Consider the following 18,513-nt stretch of genomic DNA (forward strand, 5'->3'; position numbering starts at 1 on the left):
GCAATGATGGCGCTGGCCTTCTGAAGCGGGGAAGGGGTGAAGCAGGGAAGGCGCGAGCGGGCAAAAGAGTGACGGAGTGGCAGCGGTGGCGGCCGTCGGCGTCCTTCTTGGCGGCGGTTTAAGGTGAGGGCGCGTTCGAGAAAAAGGCGGAACGAGCACAGTGGTGAAGGGGTGATGCCCGCAATAGAGATCTGTGCTGGGGGGCTCACTCTTTTCAGAACCGTGTTGAAAGGGGGCCTTTTTACACGAAGCCCCTTCGCTTTTCGCTATTGTCAACCCTGTCGGTTCCTAGGATTCGTGGCCCGAAGATGTATGATGAGGTGGGGGTGGGGGGGTGAGGCCGAACCTGGGGTGGATTAGCAGTCTTTTCCTGGAAAATACAAAACTACGGTCGTTTCTTTGGCCCCTGCCACTCCCTTTGACAGGGCGGGGCAATACCCATACCAGATGGGTATCATATGGGATTCCTGTGACTTCTGGCCTGGAACCAGTGGTTGCCACAATCTGTGCGCCCAACTAAACGTTTGCAGCCAAGATTTGATAGCTGTGTTAAATCTTGGTGATTGCTCCCAAGTACGCCGCATAACTTTTAACTTTGTAGAGAGGTTTGTCTTAAAACTGTTTTTCATTATAGAGTTAGGTTATCATTATCCTGATTCCACGCTAGCTGATGAAAAATCAGCTGTATATTTATAATAACGTTATAATGACACGATCATTCTTCACAAATTGCGTTTTAAAAGCTGATTTATGTCGTTATCATTTTGGTAGATTTAATGCAAGTCAGTTTTTTCCAAGATGTTAAACAGCCTACTTTATTTTGTTTTTCTTCTAAAAAGCTGGTGGAACTCTTTCCTGTATGTTTTAAACGTTGTTATTATAAGTACAAAGCGTTCCTGAACATTTCTGCATCTAACTATCTTTTCTAATTTGCTTTAGCTAGAAACTTGGTAGTATTCTATTGTGTTTTCACAAGGTTTGCATATGTGTTTATATACTGATGATTTACAATTTTGCTGCAAAGAGAATATTTTAGAAACAGGTACCACCTATAGCTAAATAAATGGCAGTGGGAGCTTATGGTCAATTTGTGCACAGGTAAAATTTGTACATAGTCTTCGTGATTTTCATGCCTTTTTTGCAAAATATTTGCACTGATTGAAATTGCTGGAAATATTTTCTAAATTGTAGATTCCTTTTCTCTAGGTTCATACTGTAGCGTTAAACTGAAATTAAAGGGGAAAATGTAATAAAAACAATTAGAAACTAATAATTCTGGCTTCTAGAGAACGATTTACTGTATATACCAAAACTTAGACCCCCCCTTAAACAGTTTAAATTAAATGTATGAAGTGGTTGTCATTTTCTTATAAACATTTTCTTACTTTTTTAATACATGAGCTTTGTACATTTTTAGTACAATAACATTTTTCCCTGAATAAAAGGTAGTAAAAGATATTAAGATTGGCCTGTGGGGCCTGACCTTTGGTATACTGTCTATATGTGTGTGTTTGTATATTACAATTCTGTTTTAGAATAGTGGGAATTAAAACAATAAATTTGTTTGATTTCAAATGTTGGATTTTTATAGTTACTCTAGTAATTGTAAATTTGCATAAAATATTGCATCTTATTTGCAATGATCATTCATTTTTACTAAATTTACAACAATTTCTTTTTCATACATGTTGGTATTAAATTACATTCTGTTTTATCCTTTAATTTCTCTGTGGTTTCTAAGCATTGTTTAATAAAGTAATACAGTAAAATGTTAAAAACTTCATTAGGGCTGTGCACTGCTTTTGAAGTAATTCAGAAAAGATCCTTTGGGGTGCATAGGAGACAAACATAGCATCTGCCTGCAGCTCTTTCAAGCTACTGCACCTTTTCCTACAAATATAGGGCTGCCGCTATAACTATTGTGTGATTCTGGAGAAAATTGTAGCTATTTGAACAAGTTCTGAAGCCAACTTTTTATAATTAAATCTGGAATATTACACAACCCTAAAACTTACATGAACAATAGTTTTGTTTCCAATTCTGATTAATGTATGTCACATGACCAAGCTTGACTGGTCATTCAGATGAGATAAGACACAAAGATTGTTACAATATTACATACTAAGAAATAATTGAGTACTATTACATCTATCATTTTTTTCCTGAAGCAGATTTACAGATTATGGATACTCAAATAGTGTATTCACCTTTGATCAAATAAGAGTGCCATTTCCAGAATGTTACCTTCATTTCCCCTGAATACATATATTGTATCAGCTCCTTGATGAGCCTTACATTATTTGTCATAAAATATTGTTTGTATTTATTTTGGGATCCAGTCAGAGTACTAACCTTGACCTTTTTAATTCATCATAGACTAGTTCCATTCTGACTAAATGGAATAAATGCCTACTTTCATATATTTCTCATCCTATATATTGAGAACCAGGAGAAATACCCAATGCATATTTCTTACAGGATACAGTGATGTTTTAATAGTGGTGCATAGCTGTAGAACTCTGGATAAGAATTAACTTTACAAGTTAAATGAAAACCCTTTCACCTGAAAGTACTTTTAAGTTTGGCTAGCTGCAACCTTTCATCTTTTATTCATTACTGGTTTTAGTTGTGTATTGTATTTAGCGTTTTAATTACATACTGCTCAGAACCTTTCTGAGTGAAACCTACATCTAATAAACATAAATACAATTCAATTAGATCCCCTTAATTTCTTACATAAATGCATTTTATTGCCCTGGTATCTTTAATCATATTTTTCTTGCAGGGCTAGCAGTATACTAGAAGTTGCATGTAATTGTTATAAGTTCATCTTTTAAACTTGCATGCAGAATGTTTTGTAGCACTGGTGGCCAATAAAAGTGATAGAAAATATCTTCATTACAATTAGTTTCCTAAACTACCATTTAAATTAAAACTCTCAAACTACCATTTAAAATAAAACTCAATATTGGGTAGTGGATTTATTTATCTATCTCCATATAAATATTATGGATAAGATTTTTAAGCAATTGTCAAAAACAATTTTGATGAATTGAAGCTAGATAACACGCATCTATAAGAGTATTTGTTGACAATAAAAGGATTAAATATTGCAATAATAACAAATTCTAAATAAAGCCTCCAAATAATTCTTAGCTGTGCTGATTGGTATTTCAATTTTTAGTCTGCATAAAACCATCAAGAAGAGCAGGGTTTGCTTGAGAAGATTGGCTCAAGACAGAATTGGAAGAGGAACAGAACAAAATTAGGGCATAGAAATTGAAAAAATGTATTCTCGTTGAAAGTTTTTCTCTGTTATTAACCAGGGTTTTTTTGTTTTGTTTTGTTTTGTTTTGTTTTGTTTTGTTTTGTTTTGTTTTGTTTTGTTTTTTTGCAGAAAAAGGCAATATTATGTTCCCTTTAGTTGAGAGAGGGGAAAGGCTCCATTTTGGAGACAGAAATCTTCCTTGGAGACACAAGGAAAGATTCGAATGGAAGATTACCTTTCCCAAGAGTCTCATTGGACTTGCCTAAAAAAATAGCTGGGCAGCAGAAGTAGCCTGGATTCAGGCCACAGAATAATAAAAAGTTCTCAAAATAGAATGACTTCATCATTGCAGATCCTCTTCCCTATCCTTCTTTGAGAGGAATCTTGCTGCTGTAACATACCTTTGGATTGTAGTCCTTGAAAAACTTTTAACTGTATCCTAGCAGTGTTTCTTAGTCCTTAGTTTCTTAGAGGCACAAAGGCTTGGCCTTTTGAAGTAGGATATAGCTGTAACTGCGGAATGGACCCCATTAAATGGCTTGTGTGATCTGCTGTCGCCAGGGCGGGGGGATGGGAGGTGGGGAGTGATTTTGTTATATTGTACTACATTAATTTATTTGATTCTTTTTGTTAGTTTTTATTGTTTTAAATGTAGTTTTATATTCGCCATAGGCGAATAGTCGGCAATATAAATTCAATAAACAAACAAACAAACAAACTTTATCTAGGAAAACCAGAAATTTATCTCTTGCCTTTAGGAGTTCTCCATTGATGAGGTGGCTCTCTGTTATAATTAACTTTTTCTCTGGAAAAGTTGGGCAAGAGGTAGACAGAGATTTGAAGTTCTCGTTTCTGTTTATCTGTAGAGATCCTCAGTCATCCAAATCAGAGGTGTCAAACTCATGTCGTCATGGTGGCATCTCATGATGTATCGCAACTTTTCCCTCTTCGCTAAACCAGATGGGTGTGGCCGGTGCGTGACGCATCTGGCCTGCGGGCTGCAAGTTTGACACCTGGTCATGGTTGTCTCAAAGGTACTTTTTCCTAGGAAAAACAAAGTCAAGTTGTCTTTTGAAAAAGCACCTTTGAGTCACTTCTGTTTGGTTATCTCAATAGATGGTACTGTCCAAGCAGAATACTTGGGTAAATGTCAAATTGGTGGGGTTGGAAGACTGCAGTTGTTGAATTATTAGGCAGAAGAAACAAAAGCATGTCTTGATTGGTGTTAAACCATTGAAGCAAAAAGGCATAGTGGAAGGATGATGCTATTGTGGGTCCGACTTCACAAGCCAAGTAATAAATCCTGACTCTTCAAACACTAAACAATGTATTAAGAAAGTTGTTTGTGGTAGAAATTTCAAAATCTCAACATGGGCAAAAAGGCTGGTTTATTGCAGCAAGAAATGTCACATACATAGACCAATCTATTGCAGAAAATAGAAATTCAGCCCTGTATGTTTGCTCTGGGGTTTAAATCTTAGCCTTTTTCTCCTGCCTTTGTAAATCAATGGACTTTGCCCTGTTTTTCCTCAAGTTGAGAGTCAGAAACATTTGCTGAGTGTTTATATAATGATTCTGTCTAGCTTGGCCATTGCTGGATCCCAGCTAGTTTTAGCTTTTACCCAATGGAATGGAGCAGGTGCATGTTATCATTCAACATTTTTTGACCTTGATTGACCCCTTAGCTGGCAAACTAATCTTGTTGGTATTGGCCCATTAGTAGGGTTATAGGTGTATAATAGCACACATAGATTGAATGAAGTTCCAAGTTCCTTTTTTTATTTTCTAAACATATTATTATTTTTTAGAAATAATAATAGAATTGGACTGTTCCACAAAGCACATCTCTTGACTACTAGGATTTATTCAAAGCAAAGTTCTTACTTTTTATTGCCTTTTTACAGAATCATGATGGGAGAAATTTATTTCAAAATATAATTCAGATATTAATATTTAGTGTCAATAAACAATCTGCATCATTCAGAAGATGGATAGTATGGATGAATAATTAGTAGCTGTTTGGTGTTCTTAAAAAAGGATAACCTTTTAGTGAGAAACTTCTCACTAAAGTCTGTCTATCCCTCACAAAGTGATTCTGGGAAGTATACAGTAACATCTATTTTTAAAAATACTACAAAACTAATTAAAAACAATTAAAACAATAATCATGGGTAAAATAAGATCATGACGAAGAAAATATCACAGTATATATAATACAGCCAGCATGTGGGGTCCCTGATACCAGAGGATTGCCAGACTTGCTGGAAAAAACATGTTTTCTAGAAGGCCTAGAAAAGGGTTGGGCCTAACTTTACTTCTGAGGAAATTTATGTTCTAAAGAGTAGGCATCATGGCAGAAAAAACCCTTCCTAGGTCCTGTCAGATGGAATTCATTTGCAAACAGGATTTGCAGTACACATCTCCTGTTGAACCTGATTGTTGAACCTGATTTACGGGACCGCGTGCTGCCGCAAACGGCCTCCCACCGGCCGGTACGCTCTCACAGAGAGGGACTCCTCCGTGTGCCGTCAGCCAAACAATGTTGGCTGGCGGCCCCCAGGGGGAGAGCCTTCTCTGTGGGGGCACCTACTATCTGGAACGAGCTCCCTCCGGAGATACGGAGGATCCCGGATCTACGCACCTTCCGCCGCACTCTCAAGACCTTTTTATTTCACCAGGCTGGTCTGGCCTAACGTCTCCCATTCTCTTTTTAATGTAAATTTTAATTTGTTCTTAACCTGGGGTTTTAAATTTGTCTTGGGCTAAATTGATTTAATTCGATTTTACTTCTGCTCTTAAATTTTTGTATTCTATATGTTTTATCTTGTGTCTGTTCACAGCCCTGAGTCCTTCGGTAGTAGGGCGATATATAAATCAAATAAAATGAAAAAAAAAAATGAAATTGGATGGTAGATGTAATCTTGAAGAGACAGTCTCTCAGATAAACTGGCTCCATGCCATGTAAGGCTTGAAAGGTCAAAACTGGTATCTTGCATTGACTGCTAAATGTGCTCAAGTAGCTTTGCTTCAGTAGTGCATTACAATCTATTCTATATCTTTCCTTGAAAATTAATGTAGACTTCAAGCCTAAAATACAAATGATACTGTAATTTTAGACATCATGGCACTAACATAAAAATTAAGACATTAGTAATTAAAATCATAGCCTTTTTAAAAAGAGATTTTAAATTAATGATTGACATTCATTGTACGTTCTATGGATAGAATGGACTCTGCAAACATATATGGAGCCATTGGCTAAGGATTATGAGAATTGCCAATACTTCTGAAGGATGTATTGCCCAGACTGGGGAAAGCTTCCCAATGACTTATTTTATCCAGTGAGGCTGCCAAGATTCCTTTCCCTTTTTTTAATGCCACAGACAACTATGGGCAAAGGTTCAGACATTCAGTGGGCTATAAATGGAAAAGTTTTGAGATTATTGTCTATGCTTGTACTATTTTGATTGAGCTGAATTATTTAATTGAACTAAAATATTAGTGGTGATTTTGATTTTTTTAAGAACAATTTCTTCTCTTTATAATGGCTATTACGAAAGACATGCATATAAATTTACATACTGTATTAGTTTTTATTTTAAGAATTGTAAAACATGTTTTAGGAACAGTTATTTTGCAGTAATACCAAAGTTTTATGCAATTGGATATTGAGGCATTATTTGTAAATCATGTAAATATGCATATAAAGAAGCAATTTTAAGAAGCATATAAAGGCAGGAAACTATGTGTGCACGTGTGTGTGAGAGTAAAACTTTACTGGTATGAACTACATATCCTCTGAACCAAAATATACCTCAGTTTACTTTTCTTGAAATTGAAATAGTGCTTTTTGGTTAGTTGTCATATTTTGCTCTGAATACATCTTGCAAAAATGTATAGAAGACTCCAATTGAACATTTATTTATATTTAACAGTATTTATTGGCCATCCAATCCATGTTTGAAAATATGTTCCATCTACATTTGGAAATGAAAATAAACCTCCAATCTTCAATTCAGTATTACCAAGTCAAGACATTATATTTGCACTCTGGTCTCTTGCCTGGGGATTGAGCTGATGTTGAAACTTGAAGTGAGCACACTGTATCCTGAATGTGAATGGCATTTCATTTTAATATCTCAAATGTAGTTACAGTACATTGTTACAAATTTTCAACCAGATGAATGATGCACAGGTGTGATTAAAGAATATTCATTGGTTTGGCTACTGAATGTGCAAGATAAGTTACAGAACTGGTAGTTTGTGAATCTCATTTTTTAACTTGTTTATTTCTCCCAGAAAGCTGTCCTTCTTACTACAAAGCTAAAATTTAGCTTCCTATCATTTTGAGATAGTAATACACAAAACTATTATAAAGCAAAAGTTGCTTTTAAAGCCTTAAAATAGTACAAAAGTAGCCTTAGAAATTTGAAAGTAGCCTTAAAAGCCTTACAAATAGCCTTAAAATTAGTTTTAAGGGCCTTAAAGCAGTACAAAAGTAGTTTTAAAAGCCCAGAAAAAAAGTCCACACCTTAAAAGATTAAAAGAAAAACCAGAAAATCCTGGCCAAACTCATGTATAGCCCTACCTTTCTTGTTTCATTTTTTTTGCACACCAACAATCCTTCGTCATACACCCCCCTCCCTTAAAGCTAGCCCTTAAAGATTGGTTATTCTTACCATAGGATCAGTTAATTTCATTATTTTACAAACTTTCCCAAGACTGTAAAAAGCAGTATTTTGCTTCATTCATTTTTGAGTTCTCATATTAAAATCTAATCTCTGTGTTTCACTTTAGATTATTGATGTGAAAAATGGGAGAAATAGAAGGCACTTACAGAGTATTGCAGACTCCAGGATCTCGTTTGGGAGTGCAGAAAAATTCTGGAGTGAGTACTCTGGAATCAGGACAGAATATTTCTTCTGCCATGGTCTCAACATCTCCTAGAACATATGAAAGATCTATAGAAATCAAAGTCAAGCTTTTGGATAACACTCAGGAAGTACTTGATATTGAGGTAAGATTTCAGCAAGATGTTATATCCAAATGTTTAAACTTGCTCTTTGGAAAATGGATTTATTTGAGTGAGAATCTAGACTCATGGATTATGTATTTAAAAGCCCTTTAACACTGGAATTAAATCAGAATGCTTTGTTTAAGGTGTATATGTGTGTATACATGTCTTAGGGATATAATTAGTTCCTTTATCATAAAAAGTACTATACTATTAATATTAAGTTCTTAAAGATATAACAATGTCTAATGAAGGTTTCCATTTGGTTTGCAACCGTAGAAGCGCTAATTTCATCTTTAGTGAATTACTTACTAGAAGCTTCCCAAATGTATTTCAATAATTGTAAAATGTGTCATTTTGTTTAGGCTGTTGTATTGGCTGTAATGCTAAAGAACATTGCCAGTAGTCACTATAGATCAGTTTACTACATTTTTAGCATTGTCAGAGAAAGCATTTCTCACTTGTCTCCAGAGTGGCAATTTCATAGAATCATAGGGCTGGAAGACCTTGAAGGTCATCTAGTCCAATCCCATACAATTTGTATGAAGTATACTGTTCTTCCCAACTCAATAAGAGATGTATCACCATTTTTTCTTTTATTATCATAAAAACAAATCCTATTCTTAAAACCAACTGTCTTTGGATAATAATGTTTTGTGCACAAACATTATGCATCAATTGTTATGTTTTTCTTTTTTCTAACAAAATAATTATATTTTGATTCTTTTTTGGATATTTCTTCATAAAACAAAATTTATTTCTTGAAACTTCTTCTATACAATGGGAAAGTGTGATCAGCTTTAGAAATGCGGGGTGTGGCAGGATTAATGCTTTCAAATCCTATTAGACAATTGTTCTTCAATAGATTGAATACTGTTTAGCATAGTGTGCATCTTGTTGCCAGTCAGAAAAAAAGACTAAATTCCAGAAAGAATTATTGCCAGATGTTTGTCATGACTCTGAATATTCTAAATTTGGCAAATAAACTGCCTGAAGCTTATTTTTATCTGCCCTCAAAAGAGAGTTAGTAATTCATGGCCGAGGATATTACAGGCTGTTTCTGCAAAAGCAATTTAGGTTTTGTGTTGTCCCTGTTATTTGGCTGAAATATGGTAAAACCTGTTATTTTGTTAATGGCCTGACTTTCCTTTGAAGAAGTTTTTAAGAACAACAGTTTTACCTCTCATTCAGGACTAGTGAAATTAAACAGGATTTGGGGTTCAAAGAATGCATCATTCAAGAGGTAGGATGCTTGTTCTTGATAAAGTAACATGCTAATTTTAGTGATATTGATTTTCTAGTTCTATTGAGAATTGAAATGTCCAAATTTGAAGGTCATATATTGGCCATTTTTGCTATAAAGTTTGGGGAAAGTGACAATACAATTATTTTTGGATTAACTGGTGGCATTTTGCCTGTAAGTACCTCTTCAGTTGTTGCTGTTGTACTTACTTGTCCTAATTTATCCAGGTCGGTCTAGGTTCTCTGGAAATGGAAGATCTTAGTACAACATTGAAAAACTTGAAGAACTTTTAAAACTGCATTAAATTATTTATTTTATTTACCTTCCTAGAGTACTAAATTGAATTAAATCTCCATATTGTTTTTTCCTCTAGTAAGAAAAGGATTTTGTGTGCCTTCAAATCAATCTTGACTCCCAGTAATATCTGGATAAGCCCCTGCACTTTATCCTAACACCACAAATACAATTTTCATTTACCTGCAGGTAGCCCTTCATCATGACCTGGCCTTCTTTCAATTGGCTATAAAAATAAATTTGCCTTTTGTCATGAAGGTTCTTGCAATAACCCTTTCTCTTAGAAATCTCATGGGAATTCAGGGATTCAATTTAAATAGACACTCTGTTAAACATACTGTACAGGTAATCCTCATTCAGCAACTGAAATTGGAACAGCAAATTGGTCATTAAACAAAATGGTTGCTAGTGAAAATCACACAGCCATGACTGTGCATATTATTTTATTTCAGCTTTCCTTTGCTTTAGGAAGGATACAACTCCAGACAGTCAGGTGAGCTGAAATGGCAAGGAAACATGACTCATAAGGAAACTGGTTAAAAAATTCCTAGCCCTTTTCTTCCATTCCCCCATCCTATGGAATGTTCACTCCAGGGCTGGGACAATTAGCAAGAAGAGAATTAATGTTTGTATTTATATTCATTGGAGAGGAAGGGATTACAAGAGAATAAGCAGGCATACTATGAGGAATACAGATAGAAATAAGCTAGCACTTGCTGTTTGCTTAGCATGATTTTGTCAGTATCAGGCAGGCTGGAGGGTTCTAATTAACTAATTAAGGTCACAGAACTGAGCTTGTTAACTCCCAGTTAGCACTTTTTATGGATGCCTTGTGCTGCAGAGAAAAGCAGCTCAGGAAGAGTAGCTTGTTTAGGTAATGTCTGCACACTATAAAGGGGAGTGTATCAGGCAAAAGAATCAGGAACAGAAAGATACAAACTGATTGACAATAATGGTAAATATGTAATAGATGCTGTGAAGGTTGTAAATGCAGATATTGTTAGCAAAATTGATTTTTTCACTACTGTATTTTAACAGTTAATGGTTGTTGTCCAAAGTAGTTGTAAATAAGGACTACCTGTATGAACAACTTTAGTAAAATAATCTTTAATAAGATAAAGAACAGCTTAAAAATGTGATGCTAAATATATTTATGACCAGAGGTTTAAATCTTGAACTTCTCTTTCTTAAACTTTTTGTAATGAATGACTTACAGTTTCTGTTTACAAAACCCAATTCTGGATTCCCAGCTTACCAATTCTTGTCCTTATATTTGTATGTTAATATTACTGTAGTGAGCAGTTAAAATTTATTTTATTCTTTCAGGGAAAATGCTTTCTTTTAAAAAGAGAACAACATAATAATTTTGGAAAGATTATTAGGGGGAGGTGGGTTCTAAAGCATTTGTGGACAGTATTAAACTGCATAAATGTTTTACTGTAATTTTTGTGAATAAGAAGGGAAATAATCATAAATAATGCAGGGGTGAAATCCATCAGGTTCTGACAGGTTCTGGAGAACCGGTAGCGGAAATTTTGAGTAGTTCGGAGAACCGGCAAGTACCACCTCTAGCTGGCCTCAGAGTGGGTGGGAATGGGGATTTTGCAATATCCTTCTGCCTGGAGTGGGGAGGGAATGGAGATTTTGCAGTATCCTTCTCCTGCCATGCCCACCAAGCCACGCCCATAGAACCAGTAGAAAAAAAATTTAGATTTCACCCCTGAAATAATGTATAGATTTGTGATCACTATTGCAATCTTTAAGCAGTGCTTAATGGAAAAATACCAAAATGACATTATACCCAAAGACTAATCTACACAAGAAAGGTGATCAGAACTGATTTACTTGATTTTTCTTCGTAAGGACAAGAAAATAAAAATGTGTATCTTCAGTTTTTCAGAATAATTTGTAATGTAGATGATGGAGTACATAGTATTACAAGGTAGTCCTCGACGTACAACTACAATTAAGCCCAAAATTGCTGTTGAAACAAGACAGTTGTTAGATTACTTTTGCCCCATTTTATGACCTTTATTACCACAGTCATAAAGTGAATCCCTGAAGTTGTTACGTTAGTACCATGTTTGTTAAATGAATCTAGATTCCCCATTGACTTTGCTTGTTAGAAGGTTGCAAAAGATGATCACATGACCCCAGGAACTTCAGTACATGCCAGTTCTTCCTATGAGGCCAAATTAAAGTATCTAGAATTTATCTACACTTATCTTGACTTCTCTGAGTGTGTGTGTTAGGCTGGGATCTAAAATGGTAGATATGTCCTGACATATTCAGTCAAGAATTTGCACTTTCAAGATTCTGTTTATTTTTGTGTTACATAGCTGAAACCCCAGACCATATCATTATTCCATGTAACAGTGGATTTTTAAGTTCCTATATACTATACACTGAACTATGACCATAATTGAGGTTGTAAATCAAGGACTACCAGTATAGAATTTAATTCAGATACAGGGGTTCATGCAACAGCAGGAGAAGGGTGTTTGAGACAAAGATTCTCCTTGTATTTTTGCTTGGTTAATGAAACATGTTGCTTACTTATTTTAGACCCTGGCCAAGTGTTTGATTTGATTAAACAGTATAATTTCCCATAACTAAAAGGGCAAATGTTAGCCCCCATAACTTCAGAATTGAATTACATAATGCAACACAGTCAGATGCATTTCTTATTTGTGAACATTAGAGTATATACTCTTGTATTAAAGAAGTAAGAATTAGCAACCCTAGAGATATTTAGATTATATTCCAGAACACAAAATGTACTTGGAATACATGAAGATTTACATGTTAAAAAAGAGAAATGTTAAATTAAATGTTGATTACTGTAAATCACTATTGTGTTATTTCTTCAAATGTTTTTCTGTTAATTCATGGAAGCATTTCTTTCAAAGTGTTCTCATTATACATGGATTTGTAGTATAGAAAAGATTGCCATTTGCGTATCTCAGAAGAGGTCTAAAAATAAGAGAAGAAAGTTATTTGAGAATTATACCAGTTGAAATAAAAGGACACTAAAACAAGTCACATAGAGATAAAGTAGAAATAAACTATTGGGAGAGGTTTGGTAGATTTTAGTAGGAACAACTGTGTATAGTTGACATAAAGAAATTGAGTTATAGACAGCTTTAGTTTGATTAATCGGAGCAACATTACACAGCCAAATAGGCAGTGGCTTAAATCAAGTTTTAATTTAGCTAATTTATACCATTGGCTGAATCTAAAATCTTTTGTTAGCCAAAAACTGGATCCTTTTTTGTGTAGATCATGGGAATATTCTGTAGTTACAATCCATTTTGTAATCCTTAATCCTTACTATTAACTAATGGTAAATACTAAGGCTGTGTAAAACTATTTGCATACCAAGGGTGATGCAGGACTAATTCAATGCATCCCTTTGAATCACTGTTTGAACTGTCAAAGTATCACATCCTTTCAAAGGCCCACCTGGCTACTTTGAGGACCTCTCACATCTTCTGAGTATACACGTACATGTACAAATAATGATTTTAACAGAATTGCTTCTGAAGTGCTTTGGCAATGCACCTTACTTCAATAGCATCCTGATGGAAATATTTTCTGCATGGACATGCTTGTTTAGACAACAAGCTCTTAAAGAGGTCATATCAGACTTTTAAGTGGACATGGTGTTTCAGTATGTAAAGAATTAGATTTGAGGGTTTACAAAGGCCTAATGTTGTTTCTAATTAAAAAATAAGGTAAGTAGGTTTAAATATGATCTACCCCAGCAAACTAGCATTACCAGTTTTTCTGGGCAACATGAAGTTCAAAATAGATCTAGTTCTTCTAGTTACTATTTTCTTTTTTTAAAATTAAGGTTGCAGGATTATTATATGCAGCATTGTAACAATGTTGTAAATCTAAGCTGTACTCAGCAATAAAAGTTTGAAAAATAATTCACAATAGGAAATTCTGGGATCCTTGGTGCAGTCTGACTTCAGTTTTCTTGCAGACATTTCAATACCAGACTAGGTAACATCATTGAATGGACTAAGACTAGCACTGATGATGATGTTACCTGATTTAGTAATGAAACGTCTGCAAGAAAACAGCCAAGTTCAGAGAGCATCAAGTTCAACTCTGAGCTACAAATCTTCTTTTCAAATGGGAAAGTTCTATTGCAACTTTATAAACTTTAAAGACTCTTACAGACTTTCAGTGTTGTCATCAACATTGCAACGATGTGAGACTAATGTATGAAACGTTTATGATATGTATCTGAAAACACACAACATTTTAAGCTAAGAGTATAAAATACATTCTGGTTTTCTAAACAGGTATATCCATTGCATGAATTAATAGTATCTTGACAGATAAAATGAAAAATAATGAAAAATATAATAAATAGCTTGAGGGCCTAGTTGAAATTGCTAGAAGAAAATGTTATCATTTTTTGGAGAATGTTAAAACATCACGGAGAGTCAGTTTGGTGTAGTGGTTAAAGACACTGGGCTAAAAATTGAGGGACTCTAAATATTAGTCCTGTTTTAGGCAAGAACTCAGCTGGGTGGGCCAGTCATATTTCTCATCCCTAGGAAGAAGGCATTGTCAAGTTATTTCTGAAAATATCGCCAAGAAAACTGCATGGACATGTCCATGTCATTCCCAGGAGTCAATACTGACTCAAAAGCACAACATGCAACAAAAAACTCAAGCAAAAATTCATGACTAATTTGGAATTAACTCTATGCTTCATAAATATAACAGTTTTGTGTATGTGTGTGTGTGTGCGTGTGTGTGCAAAAGTGATGGCTTCTTGACTTTTAATGTCCTACACCCCCAAAGTCTTTGTGAAGTTGAATCTGCTTCTAAATTGCACAAATAAATGTTGCAGGAAATTCTTTAAATTTTTAGTTCCCTGCATAAAACTTGAATGGTATAGTAAATAGTATCAAACCTGACTCGACTCCATATTGGTAGTTGCCTGTACCTTCTTTCGCTCGCAGCTTTGTCAAACAGTGATGAAGGAGGGTGGTGAATTCCTAAGGGTGGAGCTACTGTGAGCAGTTTACAAGAATAAAATGGAAAAAAATGATAAAAATGTAAATGTATGTTAACACATGTTATAAACTCAGTTTTGGAGTCCTAGGTTGTGAGCTTAATTCCTAATTTATCCACTAAAGGTAGAGTAGTCTGTGTTAATCGTATTAGCTGCCATGTTTTGCTTTAGTGGGCAGAGCTGAAATTTTACCACTTAAATCTACTCTAGGGAGAAATTTATCTGACATATTGAAGTTTGGGAATTTTTAAAGGATGCAAGGTTTATTGCAGCTTTTAATACAAATAGTCCCTGACTTATGACCACAATTGAGCCCAGAATTTCTGTTGCTAAGCAAGTCATTTGTTAAGTGAATTTTGCCTCATTTTATGACCTTTCTTGCCACAATTGTTAAGTGAATAATTGCAGTTGTTAACACCGTTCGTAACACAGTTATTAAGTGGACCTGGCTTTCCCATTGGCTTTGCTTGTCAGAAGGTAGCAAAAAGTGTTCACATGAGCTCAGGACACTGTAACTGCCATAAATATGAGTCAGTTGCTAAGCATCCGAATTTTGATCACATGACCATGAGGATGCTGCAAAGGTTGTGTGAAAAATGGTCATAGGTAACTTTTTCAGTGCCGTTATAACTTCAAAGTGTCACTAAATGAACTGCTGTAAGTCAAGTGGCACTGTAATATTTTTGGAAATTGGGCCAAATGCAGTAGTGAAGACTGTCAGACAAATGTGACAATCTTGAGGGGTAACTTCTCATTGGGACATTTTTTGCTATTCCAGTTCAACATCCACCTCCACCTTTATGAATGATGGCAAATAAAGAATGCTAAGAGTTATAGCTCAATAGCATCTAGCTGCTGTCAGATTATAAGAAAGATCATGCTTCTATTATTATATAATTTTAATTTCCTTCCAGTCCAATTTAAAACCTAAAGTTTAATTTAAAGTAGCTTTCATTATGTTTATATTAGATGATTTCTTAAAACCAGATGATCTATTGAAATATACTGTATACATAAGATCTTTATTATGTATATATTAAGATATATTATGAGATGGAAAGAAAATAAGGTGCTTTAGAATTTTGTTGGAATTTATGCAACATGAAAATGGTAATAGTACAAAAAAACCCCTTACACACTGTATTGCTGTATACGTATATAATGATATTTTTCTTGATTTGAACAGTTTAAAACTTTGATTTTTTTAATACAGACCTTTGAAATTAACATTAACATTTTTCAACATTTAATACACCTCAATTATCATAAAAGTTAATTATAAATTTTTATTTTTCCAGTCAAAATGTTGTGGCCAGAAACTACTGACAGAGATATTTAATCGTCTGAATTTGATTGAATCTGACTACTTTGGAATTGAGTTCCAAAACATGCAATCATATTGGGTATGTAGCATGTTTTTATATTGTTATCATTCTTTGATTTTGTTTGTTTGCTTAAAAAAGTCTGTAGTGAAAATGTAAATAAAAGTTTTTCATTAATGTGATTATAGATTGCCTTCTTACAAATCAGAAATGTTGTGCAATGACCAAAAGTCTACATAAAGAAACATAAATTCCACAAATCCTTAATGGAGGATCCTTCAAGTCCATGAGTACATATCTACAAAAAATATAGCTACTGTGTTGTTTTGTATTTCATTTATTTCTTCAACTTGGTTTAGAGAATCAAGATCTTGGTTCATATAACACGATAAGCAAACATGTAAAATAACTTGAAGTTTTGCTTCATGAAATGAACTAATAGATTCAGTTTTGCAACTAAACAATATTATATTCAGTATGCTCTTTCTAATTGGCTCAAACTCCAGAGTATTAATATGGACAGATTTTTTTCCTGAGATTAATTGCAAGAGTGTTCTTTAATTAGAATATATTGCAATTCCTTATCCCATCTTTTTCACTACATTTCTGAAAAGTATGTTAACAGATGTTTTTATTTACCAGATTTAGTTTAGCTAAATTAGTTTTTAAGCGAGAGATGCAAGCAGATAAATTTTACAACTGTTAGAATTGATTTAGTTGTATGATAATGTTTATCCGTTTATTTGTCTATTTTTTTATTCAGATTTGGTTGGAGCCAATGAAACCTATTGTAAAACAAGTAAGAAGTAAGTGTATATATTTATAAATCAATGTTTCTTTCCAGAATTTAGCTGAAACAACACTTTTTGAAAAAATGATGCTGGAATGTATATTTTAGAAACATGTTGGCATCCCCATTCCGGGAGGCTGAAGCTATTTTAAAGCAATGATTAGTCCTAATTCAGTTAATTATACTATTCTTTAAATTGTTATAATGAAAATAACAATTTAACAAATTCAATGATACAAATGCTGATTATTTTATTATATTTTCAGTCTTTATAGACCAGTATTTGTTTTTCTCAGATGGCAGAAGAGCCTGTCCTTTTAACTAGCCTCAAAATCCTCTTTTGTTTTATTTGTTTGAATTGAAGTCCTCAATTTCCCAATCACATTGGTCCTAAATCCTACATATATTCTTTTAACTGGATAGGAATTCTTGAATTCTTAATGTTGTAGGTTATGATGAAATAACAATGAATAGTTGATTTATGAATGTTGTCTTATGCTTTTTTGTCATTTTTAGGGAAATAATTTTGTTTTCATATAAATTATAAACAATAAGAAAATATTTATGAAATCCCACATACTTTCAAATGAGAGGTTTGAGATAGGGCCCAGGGTTTTCAAGGCAGCAGTAGCAGTTATATAAATGTGCAACAATTACTTGGCTACAAGGCCATCAGGCATTGTAAAAAGAGTCAATTTGTGAACAAAGCAAGAAAACAGCAAATTTAAATACTTTTAGATATAAGAGCAATGTGCACTGATGACATATAGCTAATTAGATCTGAAGTGAAAAAGTGGGTTCAGAAGAGTTATGGGCAGGTTTTTGGAATATTTTTTAAAAGCCATGCCTTAGTGTGAGCTTGCATATCAGTTGCACAGTTCCAGGAAAGCTGGACTTAAGAAGGGAACATCAATAAGTAAAGGAATCTGTACTTTGTACATATTTTGGTTCATAAATCCTGTTGGCTTCCCATATAATCTCTGATTGTTGTTGTCACTATAAGTTAGACATTCACTGCTTATTTCAGAGTCTAGAGTTCAGTGGATAATCTTCCTGTTAATAAATTAGATCTTTGCACTGGGTGCTCTCTGTCATTGACTTGTGTATGGTTTATAGAAAATAAATTTCTTTTTAAGAGTAATCTTTTGCTCTGTGGAACTTTCTTCTAGAAGGATGTATAGTTGCTTTCATCTGTTGATTTAAGGACGATTTCAAGTAGATTTTAAACAGAGGGCTGGGGCATGATTGTCTTTCAATTAATATGTTTCATTATTTGTTCTTGTGTTCAAAATTCTGACTTTATCATTAAATTGTTTTAATTTTTAAAGGTACTTTAGGAAGATTATGGTGTTAAAAGTGACTAAGAAATTTATTAAATATTGAATTAAAATAAACTATTTGATCCTGCCTTTTTCCCCCGATAAATTTAATTTGATATTTTGTGCGTACTACCTCATGTATTTTTATGAGGTGTAACATGTAATGAATGTACTGTTATTCATTTGGGAACTCTCCCAAACTTTGAGAAATAGTATAAGGACAGTAGT

At 34.1% G+C, this 18,513-nt stretch overlaps 1 protein-coding gene across 1 annotated transcript in view; it reads left to right on the forward strand.

The window, feature by feature from the left end:
* FARP2 (FERM, ARH/RhoGEF and pleckstrin domain protein 2) overlaps positions 1–18,513 on the forward strand; it is a 68,945-nt gene continuing 50,432 nt past the window's right edge. Inside the window, exons 1-4 of the mRNA XM_070945382.1 lie at positions 1–123; positions 8,066–8,285; positions 16,153–16,257; positions 16,940–16,982. Coding sequence (XP_070801483.1) covers positions 8,082–8,285; positions 16,153–16,257; positions 16,940–16,982 — 352 coding nt within the window. The 5' untranslated portion in view covers positions 1–123; positions 8,066–8,081. The remainder of the gene's footprint in view (positions 124–8,065; positions 8,286–16,152; positions 16,258–16,939; positions 16,983–18,513) is intronic.

Source organism: Pituophis catenifer, unplaced genomic scaffold (genome assembly GCF_029215685.1).
Source record: "Pituophis catenifer annectens isolate HBS135680 unplaced genomic scaffold, rPitCat1.0.hap2 SCAF_6, whole genome shotgun sequence".
Classification (NCBI taxonomy): Eukaryota; Metazoa; Chordata; class Lepidosauria; order Squamata; family Colubridae; genus Pituophis; species Pituophis catenifer.